Consider the following 17704-nt stretch of genomic DNA (forward strand, 5'->3'; position numbering starts at 1 on the left):
CCGTTTTGCGCCGCCGGTGTTGATCTGCAACACCATTTGCGCTGTTAGCTCGCCTGACTCTTTCCCATTCTCCTTTAAACTCCGTCGTTGACTAACTGTTTTAACTCCTAGTCTTCTGCTGACCGGGTGTTTTTTCCCCTGTTTTTTTATTTTGCACCATTTCCCACAAGCCCAAGACTCCTGACCATGAGAGGCCCAGGTGGGTGGTCATTTATGACAAGGACGACCATAACGAGCTTCAGAGTCGTCACTTGTTTGGCCCATTCAAACCTGTAACAGAACAGTACCTGAACACCTCGGTGCTTGTCTGCCTACTTTATATTACAAGCCACGTCCACATGACCAAATTGTGAATTCACTCAAAGACTGTAATTATTAATTACTTCTTTGTATGTTTTGGGTGTGACACGCATGCCAATTGATCTGTCTGACTTGGCCACGCTTCTGTGCTTTATGCTTTTATCCTTACGTGCTTTTGATGATTATAATGAAACATCAAAGTCCTAAATGTCTGAATGACACAATGTCATCCTTTCACAGCTCAGCGGGGGGAAATTGGCTCGCCATAACTAGTTTCTGTTCATTTGGAGTCCGTTTTGATTCATTAAAATTTGCCAATTTATTTAATTTTTTTAAAGTCCTGAATCCAGTCAAGGACATTGTCTCCGACCTTCATTGCTACAGTCTGAATTCAATGGCTGCGACTGGGGGGGCCATATTCTTTTGACGGCAGCTCTTGTCTCTGGACAATAATGATGACAAGAGAAGCAACTTGTGGGTGTATGGTAAATACCCATGCCTAAGTAATCCGGAGACAAGGTCCTTTGATGGGATTCAAACCTACATGAATATGGGGTTCGAGTTGACGCGTTGTTATGCCTCGCTGTCCCTGGGGGGTGGTCTCGTGCGGTAGACTCCTGACTGCGCGGTAGGAAGCAACTGTCTCCTGCACCAGCCCAACATACTTCATTATGCGGACCAGCCTCGCTGAGGGGGCACTTACTAAATGAGACCCATTCTTAATAGCTCTGAAACACAGGCGTCTGTTTACTTTCTCCTCTCTGTCTGAACCTGCACGGATAGGCCTATGGCTCGTTTCTAATTTCAATGGGGGAAGTATTGCATTTGTTAAATCCACTTTCTAACTTGGCTCCCGCAATATCGTCAGAAGGAGCTGCCAGCGTGGCTCTGAGTGGCATTAATTGGCATTTGTCCTGTTGTCTGCCTCGTCGCTGTTTGGAAAATTTGCGAAGTCGTTGAAGTGAATGCGTTAGATGCAACGGCAACAATTATCTTTGCCTTGTTTTGCTTCCGCAACATGATCAATGGCTGGTGTCCCTGGTAATTCAGTCCGTTTCCCCAAGGTATGAAATCCCCTCACCACACACACACACACACACACGATTTGACAATTCCACTGTTACGACTCCCATTATTTTAGTAGTTCTTCAGCTTCCCAGACCCTCATCCAATTTAAGTAGTAGAGCCCAGTCAATGAATTATGCATGCAAATGACAGAAACATTTGCCAAGATTTCCATTTTAATTTTCAAAATTGTCACTCTCTTTTTTCTCCCCTCTTCCTTCTTCCTCCAGGTGGATTTATTGTAAACTCCATTTGCATTAAAGCCCTAATTTGCTGACATGGTCCATATCCTGTTGGGTTTATTTTATTATTATTTCTTAAGCACCAAAGAGCTATGACTCCCACTCCCACTCTTGCGTGGATTATAATTTTTGAGAGGAGAGGTGAATGGTTGTTATAAGTTATTGAGTTATCAGCGAGCAGTGGGCCAGCCGCTAATTGCGGCGAATGAGACGGCTTGTTTTAAATCAACGGAATGAGTGGCTCGTTAATGGCCATTCTGTCGGAGGAGGGAGGATTTGAGGATGTGCGCACGCGTCCGCCGAGGGTTTCGAAGCCCTGGTTCAAGGCGATAATGTGGCCGGTGGGCTAGCGTCATGTGTGGCTGATGATGAATGCAGGCGGTCAAAAGGGTCTGACCTACATAGAGAATACCAAGTGGAGTTTCATTTTAATATCCAGAGTCGCCGGAAACGCCACTGGCTCAGCCTCTCCTGGGTTGTTGAGTAATATCGGTCGTTAACGGTTCACCATGCGTCAAGCAGGTTTTGGCGTCGCCGTTTTCCGTCACGTCTGCTAGGCTTCACGATCCGGACAGGGCTTCGAACTCTTAAGCAGTCTGGCGCGATGAATGTTTTTGTAACATTTCATGGTTTGCCGCGGCACCTCTCGCAGGGGCTCTTTCCCTTATGGTTGTCACATTGAATAATCGAACAGCATCATATCCACGCTGGATTGTAATCGAATTGTGGCTGTTATCAGTGGGGAGCGAGTGGTTTAGTTTGCAGCGGTTGACAGTAATGTCCTCTAATAAAGGAGTGGCTCGTGAAGCTCCAGACCACTGCTGTCTATCTCTCTGGTGTGATGTAGCTTCCATTACCTTACCCATAATCTCCCACTCTGTGCTGTAATTGTATAATTTCTCCCCAAATAATTCACCTCTGTTTAATTTCCTCTAATTTCCTCTATCAACGTTCAATGCGTTTAATAAAATCTGGTTTGGTGTCTTGTTTTAATATGAGGGCCCTTCCTTGAAGTGCAGATTTATCACAGTATCATCTCTAAGACCTGACTGCATCTGTCTTCTTGGGTTCCAAATACTTGTGCTTTTTCTCTCTCTTTTCCTGTGTTTCTCACTCTCTGTCGCTCCCTCTGTCTTTTTTCTTCTCTATCCCTTCCTCTCAATCGTCTCTCTTTGTTTCTTCCTCTCTCTCCCTCTCCGCCTGTCTGTCCTCCCCCGCCCGCCCACTCTCTCTTCGTCTCTCACTCAATCACTCACTCTCACGGCAGAGTTGAACACTGTTGGTAGAATAGTGCCTTAATACTGTGTGGCTTAGAAAAAAACTTCTCAGATGACATATTTGTGTTGACAGGACCCCTTTGGAACACAGCTCTCGGTTTAGTTTCCATATTTAGGCCATCATATCATGACATTATACCAAGGCAACTTTACGTGTAGAGGCGCCACTCCTGGGACTGCAGAGCGATGCACCTAAACCGTGATTCCGGAGTGGGACGAGAAAGGGTTTAGGAGGACTGAATCACTCCCATAATCTCCCCCTCCCTGATGACACAACGGTGAATAACACGACCTGACTGGCTGCCGAGGCAGTTCACGGCGGGGTCGCCGATGGAGCTCCCACGGTTTGTTTGGCCAGGCTATGCTGTCTGCACGTTAACGCTGAGGGCTGCACATTTGAAGTTCACTTCTATGGCTAAAGACTTCAAATTGACAGGCTCATTTTCTCTCGCTGTTTAGTGGATAGAATCCCCGCGCTTTACTCCCGTCAGTTGTTCGGTGCCCGAAATCTTTCCAGATGAAATCTCTGACACTGCAGAATAAGGTCCATAGAGCTTGTCATAACTTTAGTTTAACTGTAACACACAGGACCCAGTTCCTTGCCGAACTTAGGTTTTCATGCTCCTGTAGTCAAGGAAAATATCCTCTCTTACCGTGGAGGACTCTGAAAGCCCCCCTTCATTACCTGCGCGTCCCTCCCCCTCGGCAATACCTGGCTCCCCAAACGAGCACCCACCTAAGTGGAGCGAGACCTGGCTCGTATCCCATCAACCCCCCCTCCATCTCCATCCTCTCAGCCAGTGATTAACAGCCAGGGCGCTCCGAAGGGGAGAGACAAAATATATAGAGTGGGAAGAGGGAGACGGAGAGAGAGAGAGGGAAAGAAAGAGCAGCCGCCACTCTCAGGAGGACATGCCCAATCACTGGAGGCAGGGGGAATCTAATACAAGTCGGAAGCCAATAGGATTGCGAATGGCAATGTTTATTTTTGATGGGAAAATAACAATCTTTTGGGCAGCATTTGCATATAAATGAGGATAGTTGGGCTGTCAGGGGGGAGAGAGACAGAGAGAGACAAGCAGAGAATGAAGATAGATTGTCATGAACATAAAGTGCAAGAGGGACATCGCAAGATAGAGACATGCTTTATCTCTTCGGCGGGAGGGGCGAATGTAAATGCCACTATTACTAGCAAATGAACCCGGCAACTGGTGTCATCTGGGTGGAATAAACAAACCGTGGTTTCTATTTACAAATGTTAATAGCAGGGCCCTTTGAAAGGACCTCCATTTCTTATTATGAAAGTCTATTAGCGCCTGGACAAGCTCATAAACCCCAAATGGCTAATTGAGGCAGAGTTAATGTGTACTTAAAATAGATAGAGGAACAATTGTTTGTTTTTCTTTCTGATACAGGTGTACTTGATTAAGCTTTCCAGTTATTACAGACTAAGGTTTTGGACATTTCCTTTACTATGGATTAAGTAAATATCCAACACATCATAATAACTGATGTTAGGTTTGAAATATGCTATCCTTTGCTTCTCCTTGGCAAGCCATTTTCTTTTCAAGCCTTCTCTTTTATTCCTGTACTGTCATGTGCTACAGCAGCATAATAGAATGGCAGCCCTCTGCCAATCACTTGATAGAAAAAGGCCACTAACTCACGGTGCCACATGGCCTCTAGTTGGCTGATAATGAAACCAGTTCACACATTCCCTCAAGAATCCACGTGTATCCCTGTTGGCCCCCTGGAAACTCCGGGAGTGTAGTGTCGATGGCCATGGATGATTGGTTCATGTCTCTGAAAGATGTTCATAACAGAAAAATGTCTCTGTACCACCGGCATTTGTCCAAAGCAGATGGAGTGAGAAAAGTAGACGCATGCATTGTTTTTGGACCACCAGAGGAGCTTCAGTCGGCCACGTAATCTCCTGCATGCCGTGGGTATCAAGATTCCCTTGTACACATAACACTCGGTTCTCTCTTAATTGAGAGGCACTCTGCTACAGCAGCGCTTTCACGAGGTGGAAAATGGCAGGTCAGGATTAGCCAGGACCCCTCTTCCACCGCTAAATTGACTGTGAAGTAAAGACGTTTCCTCTACCTCGACCGTGGTCAGCCATTATGACACCACATTGGCCCATTCTGTAGAGTGGGGATTACTGATGTGGGTGTGTGTGTGTGTGGACGTGCATGCAAGTTTCCACAGGATGCCTAAAAAAAAGCCACAATAGAATACAGATTTAAATGGAAGTCTGCAGTAAGTGAATTATTGTAGTTGGAAAGGGGCAGATATGAAGTGATATTGCCGATATCATTATTGTTTAGTATCTGGAACAGCACATCGTACTCTCTCTAAATGTCACGCTTTTATCGTCGATGAATCTCGGATGTGCATGTGAATTAACTACCTCGCAGATTGGATGTTACTTCTGTGCCGAAACTGCAGGCTGTGTTTAGATGTGTTTGAATTGAAGCTAAAAAATGACTACATTAACTTGAATGGGAATTCCCAGTCCATTAATTACTCTTTATATTTCTATTGCTTCCACGTACTACAGTGGTAGAGTACATCCTTGAGTGACCTCTTGACTCGTGTAAAGGCAATGAATTTTTCCTCCCACAGAAATACAGCTTAATAGAAAACCCTCTTACCATAAAGAGCACACGTGCACCCTCTGAAGACAATTAAAACAGGCTTGCCCGGCTGTGAGGGAAATGACATAACATTTGCGAGGCTTCCTTGAGGGCCCGAGGCGAGAATCCCATTTAAAATGTCAGCCGTGTCCACAACTCTTCGTTTAATATATCTGTCCCTACTGTTAGCCCACGCGTTGTCCCGCGTTTGACCTGGTCGACCGGCCCACATTATACGCGCCGTGCTTCTTCTGCGTCCGTCACGGCCACCTGAGGAGTCAGTCTAGAGAGGGACGAATTAGACGACTTAAAGCAGCCCATAAAAAGGCGTCTGTGGCCGTAAGGCACGTGACAGGGCGAGGTGACAAGATGACGGTTAACCCGCCACTGCTAGAAGCTGCGGGACACTTGTTCACTCAAACATTCGCCCGTTGGGAAACAGTCGGTCAGCATCGTTCTCGTTCAGTGCTTAACCAGTCTGCTCCCTCGCCGCTCGTGTTCCGGACCGGCCGTTGTGAGCAGGGTCCAGGGACGTGTTAATTGAATTCAATCAGGCTGAGTACGGGGTGTTTTTACTGTGGACAGATTACTTAGAAATTCCCTGTCACTGACTGGAATGAACGACGAACCACGTTCCCCTCTATCATGTCTGAAACGGCTGATTTGAGGAGGGTTGTGCAAAATAACAGGATGGAAAGGTAGAGATGGAGAGAGAGAGAGAGAATGGGAGGTGAGTTCTCTGGCGTTCGCCTTACTCAGGCTTCAGTATCCATCTACCAAGAATATTCCCATAGACATAGGTTAATTGAAAGGATATGGTTTGAAGAGGGAGAATATCAAGGCTCCAAAATATATTTTCTCTGCTGTAAGCACTCAGCTAAACTGTTGACATTTTCCAAAAGGCGATCATTAAAATGGTAAATCAACGGGTTGCCCTCAGAATGTTTTTGCTACGTTTATTCTGTAAATGTAACCGATTAAGAACTAAACCACCTGCTGCCCAAACTTAATAAGGACTATGAAATAATTCCCTATTTGAACCTTTTAGATGATGCCAAATCCAATTGAAGTCAAATGTGCTTTTATCTTAGTCTTTCTTTTTTTTTTTTTATCCAAACCCACCATTTAAATGACTCAGCAGCAACTGCGCCGGGCAGACAATACCGTTCTGCATATGATAATCCTTCCACACAGCAGCAGGCTAGATGACAGTCGACATAATTCTTGGGGACTTTTATCTAAGGGGAGGGAGAGACCAGCGAAGCTGTAAAAATGACTGAATGTAGACATAATGGTGCGTGTTTAATCTTACCTGATAAGACTGAGGCAGCGGTGAAGAAAAGGCCTTAGGTGTTCAGTGTCACGGAGTATTTCCTGTGTCTCTGTGTCTTCGGGTTCCACTGCTAGTCGCCTTATAACTGGAGCGGTTCAAGCAAATGTGTGTGTGTGTGTCTGTGTGTTTGTGTGTGTATGGGTGTGTGCGTGTTTTTGTGTGCGTTTCTCCCTGTGTGTGGTCGTGTGTTTTTTTGGGTGTGTGTTTGAAAAGGCTGTGTTAATCTTACCGAACACTAGATAGACAGGAATCCACACTTAATATTGCTCTGTTTTATTTGACTGTTCAAAGGTTCTCACTTAGTAATTACTGTTTATCCGTCATTTCATTAGGCAAACAGATCAAAATGCAGTGATGTATGACGGACTCTATGAATGCAGGGCAGATTGGTAGAGATATGTTCTCAAGGAGTGTTCTTAGAATGCTCTTATATAATTATGCTAAACCATCATTGCAATTGCTTGTTTTAGTTACAAATGGCCACAGACCATGCTTAATTAGTCAGTCGTTGATTAGCAAGGTTAGTCCTCGGGTTGCCATGGAAACAAGGGGAGGAAAGTAGCACTTTTGTAAGTCATGCGGAGAAATGACAAACAATACCCATGTGAAAGGAACACTCCAGCCGATGTCTTTTTTCTGATGTCTGACATTCTGTGGCTGGTCATGGTCTAGTGAAATGATTCAAGTTCAAAGACCAAAAAAATTCAACACCTCCTAAACTGATTTCCCACATGCCGTGAGATAGTCTATTTCAGAATTAGATCAACCCAGTCTCATTGTATCAGCCAGTGTCAGCCGGCCAGCTACTTCTTTAGTGAGGTCCGGAAACAAACACTCACAGACTCATGCCACCACCTGTTCCGGAGTATGTGAATTCCGAGCGAGATTCAACGAAACCGATCAGTGCTCCATTCCTTTTAGGAATTATTTTCATGAAAGAGCTGGACGTTCAGTTGTCTGGAGGGTGGGGGGTTTAATCGCTGGTAATGTTAGTGTTGATCCGCCATGGCTTGGGGTCTCTACTTATATTGCAGATATTGGATCAGACACGACCCCTGTAGATGTCAGGTGGCCTCCACCTGTCACTTCGAGAGCCATATTGTCTTTAAATTGTAGACATTTCTCAAGCAAATATGGACAGTCACTGATTTCCTGTGATCCTTACAAGGGGGTGCGCGTCGATGAGGTCATAGAGGTTAAGGCACTAAAGAGAGAATCAAAGTGCCTGTTTGCATCCGTGTTGCCATGATGTGTATGTTCGGCAGCCCTCTCCCCCTCTCTGAAGCTCCTGGCGTGAATGCACCATCGCACTCACAAAACTAAATCCAGACAGAGGGATTCAGCCGCGATAAAATTAAATGAAACAGCATGGATGAATAATAGGACCCCCCCCCCCCCCACACACACACACACACACACGCAAGCACACGCGCGCAAGCGCGCACAACACGCTGTTAATTAGCTGCTGAGTTGTTTCTTTTGTAAATAAAACATTCATGGAGACACAATTAGCGGAGCCTGTTGACTGCTCGACAGCTGCGGTTGCCAGCTGTTTTAATGAGGGATGTAGGAGAGAGACCGTGATTGAAAAATGGCATGCGGATGGAAGAATATGCGGGGAGTGAGCGATGAAAGTTTCACTCAGCCCAGATGCTGACCAGGTCGTTTTTTCTTCTGTCCTTTCACCCGGATACTCTTAAGAAAAGAAGTAAAAAGAGAGGGAGGATCTCAGGGAGGATCCCATCCAGTCGTGTAGTAGTTCATTCCCACTGCCCTGAAGGCATGCAAACCACGTGTTTTAGATATTCAGTGCAGGTGTCCCATCATGGTCTCATTTGATAGCACTTGATAAGCTTATGTGTGGAATGGAAAATGGCCATAAGGCCAGGGAATTCCCTGTGAACCTATATTAGACCTATATTTAACCTCCGAACAGCCGAGTCAGTAATATACAGCCACACTGCTGATGTCTCGGGGGGTTGTTCCCCAGCCAAGTAGCAGGTCTGTGTAGTAGAGGGCTTCTGTTGGGGTCTACTAAAACAAAATTACAAATCAACTGTAATGTTAGCCACCTGCAATATAAAAAAAAATCTAATTCATGCAGTTTATAATAAAACTCAAATTGACTGTGATTGGGTAGGTAAAATATGAGGTTGTTTTTGTCCTACCATTGCTTTTTGGCTGGCCACTACAGTATCTGTACATTAACATATTTTTGAGCTAGTTTTAGCTCCTTTACCTCCTGGACATTGACATTTTGTGCTGTTTGAACAGGTCTTGAAGGCCAGTCAGTAAACTCAGAGGTGTCCTCTAATTTCCTGTCACCCTGTAATGTGAATGAGCATCCATTACGATGAAAACGGATGGCTCAGATAACTGGGTCAGTACCATTAGGTTAAATATATGAGATGGAGTCTTTAACACAGACTGAAATAACTGCGTATGTCTGTCTGGAGAGAGGTTGGAATTACACTTTGAGGAAGTAATATGACTTCAGAATAAAATGCAGGAAGTATGGTAGATAAGCTTCATGCCACTTTGATAAAGCAGCGCTACTTTCTAGTACCTTCTCTGAGCACAATGTGCCCACATTCTGGGGATGAAGCCATCCGTGAAACTACAGCCCTGTCTGCCCCTGGGTCAACAGTTGCGTGCTCCAGGCTCCTTGTTCTCATTCTGGGTGCTTGTGGTAGTGTGACTACGGCTGACTGTGCCCTCCCCTTGTCTTGCGCTGCCGCGGCTCGTACTGGGTCACAGCTGGTGCTCTGGAACGGTTGGGTGGACACTCAACTACAGCTACCGCTCCACCCATCCGTTTTATCCAAAGTGTTTGGTCGGTTGTTTGTTCGGCCTTTTGCTAGCGTACCTGTGCAGTTGAAATAGTTTACCTGAGGATTAATGGGTTTTGACGGGTTTTAGCAGCCCCTCTGTGGTAAAAATGCTAATGTTAACACTTGCGAGGGCAATTGTTAGTTCATGAAAGCAACGCTGGCAATTTACACAGATCTTACTAATGCCTGCAATGGATTTGAGTCCCCTATTCCCAGCACCAAAAAACATTTGAACGAAGAGCATATTTAAACTCCTTTGTGTTTTATGTGCTGAGAAATGTAATGCTCATTATAACAATCTCGCGACAGTCTTGCGACAGCCCTGTTAATCGACTTTTCCCTCTCTTTTTTTTCTCCACAGCGGACGACTGCACGGATTGGTCGGTGGACTACTTGAAATACAAAGTGCTTCTGGGGGAACCGGTGCGGATTAAATGTGCTTTATTCTATGGATATATCAGAGCCAACTACACCCACTCTCAGAGTGTAGGACTAAGCCTTATGTGGTACAAAAGTACGGGACATGGGGACTTTGAGGAGCCCATCTCCTTCGACGGAATCCGAATGAGTAAGGAGGAGGACGCCATTTGGTTCAGGCCCACCGAGCTCCATGACGTCGGCCACTACTCCTGCGTACTGAGGTGAGTTGATACGTTGCGTCCCACTCAACCCGGGGCTGTTTAGGGCCAATGAAGAAAGGTCAGAGCTTATTCCATTGTCCCTAAGCGCCCAGTGAGAATCGTCCGTCTCCCTCTCAGTACGGCCGGTGTTCAGGGCCAATCCCGGTGTCCATCCGCCCCCCCAGTCGTTTACATGGCAGATGTAGTTAAAAAAATGACGGAGAGGAGTTTCTGCGACCTACAGTGCACATATAAATCACTGGGCTTTAAAGTCCTCCCCTGCAGATTTCTAATTAATTCTGTAAACCTTAGCCAGAGGAGCGCTGGACTTGGGTCAACACCGTTAGAGGCCTGGCCCTTCCTCACTTAACATGTTACTTTTTTTTTCTCTCCCTGGGGGAGGGGGCAATAAGATATTAAGTGCCATTGGCGGACCCATAACTCGTGGGTTCGCAAATCCCGGTCTTCAACGCACCGCGTACGGAGTCTGGAGAGGAGCGAGCGAGCGAGGGGGACGGGCAGTAATTCACGGCATAGATCAGGGGAGAAAAGGAGACGCGCGGCGAGAAAGGTCAAATGAAATAGATTCCAGCAGGCCGTGTCCACCTCCTCCTCTGTGATGAATGAACTCACCTGTCTGACAGCCTTATGTTGTCCATATCGTTGTGACGTTTCCGGGTTCCTGGTTCGTATTGGGAGAGGAGTGGCATTCATTAAAAGTAAAGGTTGTTCCCAGGTGAGTGGGGGCCAGAGCCGGTGCCTTGAAGTCTATAGCAATCTGCATACCCAGCTCGGGAATGTCGCTCGGTTTAACTTAATCTTTCAGGAAGCGCCATCCTCCGCTTTTCAGAAACGCTGTAAAACTGCTTTATGATTTACCTATAGATTTGTGAAGACTGTCGAAGCTTGTGAAATATCACATTGTTTCTGTTTTGATTGAGCTGTCTCTTTTTAAAAAGGTCAAGCTTGTCTATCAAATCTGATGAAATAAAAACTCCTGGTTCCGCTCTGCTTCCCAGGGACTGCAGATGGGGGTGGCTGACGGGGTACCTGAAGACACAACACATACCCAAAAACACACCCACGTGCGTGCGCTTACTAGCGCAGCCAGTGTGACCTCTCTCCTTTTCAGCCTCAGTTCAGCTGAGAGAATTTGGCCCGGCGTTCAAAAGCATCATAGCACATTCAATCCTCTAGCTAGACAACGAGCGTGGCTCAGAGAGTGAACACACGAGCGGGAGCCATTCCAATCTCCCAACTATCGTGATTCTCGACTCGATTCAGCGCCACGTTAGACTGTGTAGCTTGCCGCTGGAGGGGATGGGGGGGGGGGGCCCAGTCATTCAGCGCAGGGTTATTGTGTAATCAGGCCGAAATACTAGAGCCAGGAGATTTGATTTGGGTGAGTGTGTTGATTTGCAGCTAGTCACAACCGTTTACAGCAATTAGGGTCAACACTTACTCTACCGTAAGGAAAATAATAATCCCATTGTTTGTTTTGTTTCCGCCACCCTCTACCTGTGAACCCTCCGCTAATGTCCTGGCGGGCACTTCTGGATGCGATCGGTTTAATCCAGCTACGTGCTTGAATTGAACAGTTGACCGTATGGACCGGGCGAGCGCGCGCGCACCATTCCCCGCGTGCAAGGCCTCTGCTGTCACACGTCACACGCCCGCCTCTTTAAGATGTGACCATGTGGCGCTCCCCGTGGCGAGAGGTCTGCTTTCCTTCCATGTCCTCTAGCTGGCAGTCATTTAGTTAAAATTCCATACCAAGTGAACAGTTCAGTGCACCACCGCTTTTCTCAAACGCGTATTGACGTCGATTGTTGCCAATGTTAGTAGATAAATACAGTTCTGTTATCTTTTTGAATCGTTTTTTAAATAAGGCAATATGTGTCCGGAACTGCAAAGGAATGTTTGCGACTGTAACAAACCTTTTTTCGAGCCAGTAGACGTTCACTTCCTGGTTACATGGCATTGCTCTGCAGCGACGGGAGAGCCAGGGCAACTTATTGTACGATTGAGAGAGAGAGAGAAAGTATTGAGAGACAAGGAGTGAGTGAGTGAGACGCAGAGTCACACGCAACAGTGAAAGCTAGACAGAGAGGCAAAGCGAGAGAGAGAGAGACAGCGAGAGGGAGAGCGTAAAATCCTTTGTCTGCAGGGGACTATATAATCCTGGATGCATTTTCTCCGGCTGAGGTTTACCACTTCAATAGAAATGAATGTATAGAACTGCTATACATAGAATAACCCTGCAATTTGGCCCAGGCATATTTTTTAAACCTTTCATCCTCAGAGAATTCTTCTTTAACTCGTGCCTAAATGCTTATTCGTCTATTCAATGCGCAGTACCATCGTCCCCGAATGACAGCGATCTAAGACACAATATTGCCCGCTTTAACGCGACCCACCCTCCGTCCGCTCTCGTCAAGTTCCCCGCTGCTGTAACTGTTAGGTATTGTTGTCGTGTTGACAACCTTGGTAAACTATGGAAATTGAATGAACAGATCTCCAAAAATAGTGTGCACTGTATTTATGGAGGTATGAGTCATACGTCATACCCTCTGTTCTGGCCCAAACGTCGCATCACCAGCGCAGAATCCCGGCTCCTTATGTCGCAGCTTTGCATTTTCCCGCGTACTAAGTCCCTGGCATACGTTCAAATATTGAATTCGGATAAGGCAGTTGGCACAATGGGAAAGACAAAAGGAGTAGGGTTGATGTTGTGGAGAGAAGGGATTAAGATCTGGGTCTTTGAGGAGGGTATGGAATGAATCATTATTCGTTTTGTAGGCCACACCAGCAGAATGTGTGTCTTAATTTGGGAATATTCCTATCGCACCTCAATCCGTGTTGCTATCTGGGTTTCTTCTCTTTAGCTGCGTTTCTCTTTTTTTTCTCCTTTCTTCTTCTTCATCTATTAGTTTCGGTGCTGTATCTTTGATCGTTAGAGACGCTGTATGTGTTCCAGTTGACACAGAATGACCTTGTACTTTGCTATAGAGCATAGTTAATAAGGTATGAGCATTTTGTTTGAGCCCCGGAGTGATCCCCTATAGCCTTCCATTGAACTGACAAGGTTATCTTCCTCGTTCTTTTATCTACATCCAAAACCTAGGGCTTAGGGGTAAAGTTGTGAGTTGGGGCTGTAGCAAGGGTTAGGTTTTTCCAGGGTTCATGTTCGGTTTTTGAGGGCTACAGTTAGCGTTAAGTTAAGTTTAGGGTTATGGTTAGGTTTGGGGGTTAGTGATGGAATAGGGAAGATTTTGAATTGAAATAATGCTTGGGATCTGTGTGTGTGTGCGTGTGGCTTGGGCGCATGCACGTGTTGCTTCGTGTGCTTTGTTCTGTGTGTTGTCCTGATCTCCGGTCCGCAATGCATCTGCTCAGCTGCCCGAACAGAACTCAGAGGTCACCAGTGTTGACAGCAACAGAAGACACGTCAGGCTACGTGTGCTGGACCCTTCTCCCCAGGGAGAGCCCACTGCTGACAGAAACATAATGAGTCTCTCATCTGTGGGTTGAATCAGCCTTAATACAGCTTAATGACAGAGGAGTTGAATATAGCCACAAGACAGGGGAGTAGAATACAGCCATATGACAGGAGTAGAATACAGCCATATGACAGGAGTAGAATAAAACCACAAGACAGGGGTGTAGAATACAGCCATATGACAGGAGTAAAATACAGCCATATGACGGGGGAGTAGAATGCAGTCATATGACGGTGGAGTAGAATACAACCACAAGACAGGGGTGTAGAATACAGCCATATGACAGGAGTAAAATACAGCCATATGACGGGGGTGTAGAATACAGCCATATGATGGGGGAGTAGAATGCAGCCATATAACAGGAGTAGAATACAACCACAAGACAGGGGTGTAGAATACAGCCATATGATGGGGGAGTAGATTACAGCCATATTATGGGGGAGTAGAATACAACCATATGGCAGGGGAGTAGAATACAGCCATATGACAGGGGAGTAAAATACAGCCATATGACAGGGGAGTAGAATACAGCCATATGACAGGGGAGTAGAATACAACCATATGACAGGGGAGTAGAATACAGCCATATGACAGGGGAGTAAAATACAGCCATATGACAGGAGTAGAATACAACCATATGATGGGAGAGTAGAATACAGCCAAATGACAGGGGACAAGAATACAACCATATGACAGGAGTAGAATACAGTCAAATGATGGGGGAGTAGAATACAGTCATATGATGGGGGAGTAGAATACAGCCATATGACAGGGGAGTAGAATGCAGCCATATGATGGGGGAGTAGAATACAGCCATATGACAGGGGAGTAGAATACAGCCAAATGACAGGGGAGTAGAATACAGCCATATGACAGGGGAGTAGAATACAGTCATATGACAGGGGAGTAGAATACAGCCATATGACAGGGGAGTAGAATACAGTCATATGACAGGGGAGTAGAATATAGCCATATGACAGGAGTAGAATACAGCCATATGACAGGGGAGTAGAATACACCCATATGACAGGGAGTCAGAAAAGTGAGTAGTGCGATGCTCAGAGTCATATGTAGGTCACCTTTGTTTTCATTGGTTTTATATGCCCCCACCCCCCCACCAGCGACAGTTCTGGGCAGAGCATGCAACGTACGTATGACGAGACAGCCTGCGCGCACGCGGCGGAGACAAACATCGCTGAGCCCTGTGGCGATGCCTGCCGCAGGCTCGCCGTTAACGGTTTCTCCGGAACAATCCACAGAAGATATCCACAGCGCCGAAACAAGGACCAGGGTTGATGGCGTCAGCCAGCCAAGAGACGTGACAGAGGCCCGGGTTGGTGGGGGGGGGGGGGGGGGGGTGTATTCCACAGCAGGTGGCTGTTCAAACGCATTCCCCTTGTGTTATTAATGGCGTCGAGGCATGTACCTCAATGCCTTAGCTGTCACCAGATCCGGCAGCGGGGGAAAGACAGGATGAGGGACCGACGCGGCGAGGGAGGGGAGTTTGGGGAAGTGCTGGAGGGAGAGGAGGGCAGGGAGGGAGGGTGGCTGAGCCCCGGAGCCCGGCGGTTCCTGGATTAGTATTCCACAGGAGGACCCGGCTGGTGATTTCTCAGAGAGGCGGACAGTCAAATGGGACATCCAGGGACACTCTGTCAGTCAGCCACCAGTCAAGCTCTGTCCCATTGATCCAGCCCCGCTGTCACAGCCAATCAGAGGCCGAGACTAAGGAGATACGACTGGATGGGAAGTGAAGTGTATGATGTATTCCGACCCGTGCTCCTCTAAGGTGCGCCTGGCAGCTAGCTGGATGTGTGCTGTTAGTTAGGGGCAGATGTGTGCTGTTAGTTAGGGGCAGATGTGTGCTGTTAGTTAGGGGCAGATGTGTGCTGTTAGTTAGGGGCAGATGTGTGCTGTTAGTTAGGGGCAGATGTGTGCTGTTAGTTAGGGGCAGATGTGTGCTGTTAGTTAGGGGCAGATGTGTGCTGTTAGTTAGGGGCAGATGTGTGCTGTTAGTTAGGGGCAGATGTGTGCTGTTAGTTAGGGGCAGATGTGTGCTGTTAGTTAGGGGCAGATGTGTGCTGTTAGTTAGGGGCAGATGTGTGCTGTTAGTTAGGGGCAGATGTGTGGTTGGCTGGGGGGGGTGAGTGACCGAGCGGGGGGAGACACTGCATGTCCTATTTGTGGAAATCCTTTTTAGCACAAACTGGTAGCCTCCTTTGTCTGCCGTTTGGTGAGAAATACCTTTCTTTTTCTTGAGCAATTGCGTGCGTGCGCACGCACACACACACGCACACACCCCCGCACACACAAGCTCTTACTAGATGAGGGGCACTCCCTGTCACGGCCCTGCCGAGAGAGTGATGTGGGGAATTTTGTTATAAATTCATTCGCTATCAATTATGGAATCTTCCCACTGTTTAAACTCATCAGCGAATACATGGTCCATTAAAACCAAATGATGAAGTACGTTGTTAGGCAAATTAGAGGCATTTATTTTATCTCAAGGAAACGGTGAACTCTAGTTTTTTTGTAACAGTCAAGGTGTGTAGGTTTGTCTACGAGGTCAACTAGTTTCCACAGTCAGAAATGCATGGGGATCTTTTCAAAGTTCCTAAACAGTGTGATCAGGATAATATTGAAATTGTGAGCCTTTGTTTATTAGATAATCTGGTCAGAGCACCGCTGGGTCATAGAACTGGGATTAGGCGTGTGTTGGTGTAATAAACAGAATGGGTTTGGTTTTCTTCTTATCCATGTGTCATTTTAACAGGTTAGGCTATATATATATATATATGAAGAGACAACTTTCAGTAACACACCCATCTCTTCTGGTTCCCCTGAGAACCCCTTAGGTGACTGTGCATTACAGTTCCAGGCATTAAATCAGACCGGGTGAGAAGAGCATCACTGACGATTGCCTGATGATCTTCCTTGATGTTTTCCTTCCCAGACATTTCTGAAGCATGTTAAGTCATCCTTTGGAAAAATGTACATGACCTCTTATTCAGAGTATTCGTCTGACTATCGTAACTCCAGTTAAAAAAAGTGAACAATGGTCGTTGATTGCTTTTTCGTTTATACATGGAGACGTCCCGAGAAACAATTTGATGTCAACATTTGAGTAAAAAAGGAATCCTCAGTTTAAACTTGGTCTCTACCCAGTAATGATACAGTGATGATGAGCTATTAAACAAGTAGATCTTAATAGTCTAACCAGCCTTATGTGCTTTTTGTCAGGTTTCCTAAGGCCTGTCTCTGGACCCGTCCCAAATAAGTGCCTATTCCCTACATGGTACATGGTTAGTATAAAGGCCGTCAATGGGGACTCCTTCTTGATGTAATTGGAATAGGATTTAATCCAACGGATGCATGTGTTAGGGTCTGCGCCAATCTATTAGATACCCTTCATGGTTTTACTGATTGGAGATTTGTCCCATGCTCTTGCTTCAATTCCTTTTGATTAAGCCTGAAAACCCAGAGGCTGAATGCAGCAGGAAATGGTAGGCCGGGACTTTGCTGGGGAGATAGTCGGCGGCGCCGGCCGGGGTTCTGTAACATGCCACGTTGCCACCAGCCACCGCCGCGTCCCCCAGGACGAGCCGGGGACGATTCTCCGAAAGGTCACATTTGTCTAATTTCTTCGGTGTTAATTTTCCCTGGTGTCTCACCGGTCGCAGGCCACACGCGGTGTTTGTGTGTGATGGACATTATCTCTATAGAGTATCTGGTGTTGTTAACAGGGTGGTTTGGATCCTGAATGTGGATTGGCAGTAGGCTGCGGTATATCAGACCTTATACCCGAAATGTAGTTCAAAATAGCAATGAATTACCTTGCGAGGACAGCTTGTAGCTGTGATATATTGGTCATATACCGCAGGCAGCTATTGCATGATT

The 17704-nt window shown here is 46.4% G+C and overlaps 1 protein-coding gene across 4 annotated transcripts in view; it reads left to right on the plus strand.

The window, feature by feature from the left end:
• LOC105023742 (interleukin-1 receptor accessory protein-like 1-B) overlaps positions 1 to 17704 on the plus strand; it is a 239685-nt gene that overhangs the window by 91298 nt on the left and 130683 nt on the right. For all 4 annotated transcript variants that reach the window (XM_010893169.3, XM_020042531.2, XM_010893170.3 and 1 more), the window contains exon 3: positions 10049 to 10328. In XM_010893169.3, coding sequence (XP_010891471.1) covers positions 10049 to 10328 — 280 coding nt within the window. The remainder of the gene's footprint in view (positions 1 to 10048; positions 10329 to 17704) is intronic.

This window comes from Esox lucius, chromosome 22 (assembly GCF_011004845.1).
Source record: "Esox lucius isolate fEsoLuc1 chromosome 22, fEsoLuc1.pri, whole genome shotgun sequence".
Taxonomy (NCBI): Eukaryota; Metazoa; Chordata; class Actinopteri; order Esociformes; family Esocidae; genus Esox; species Esox lucius.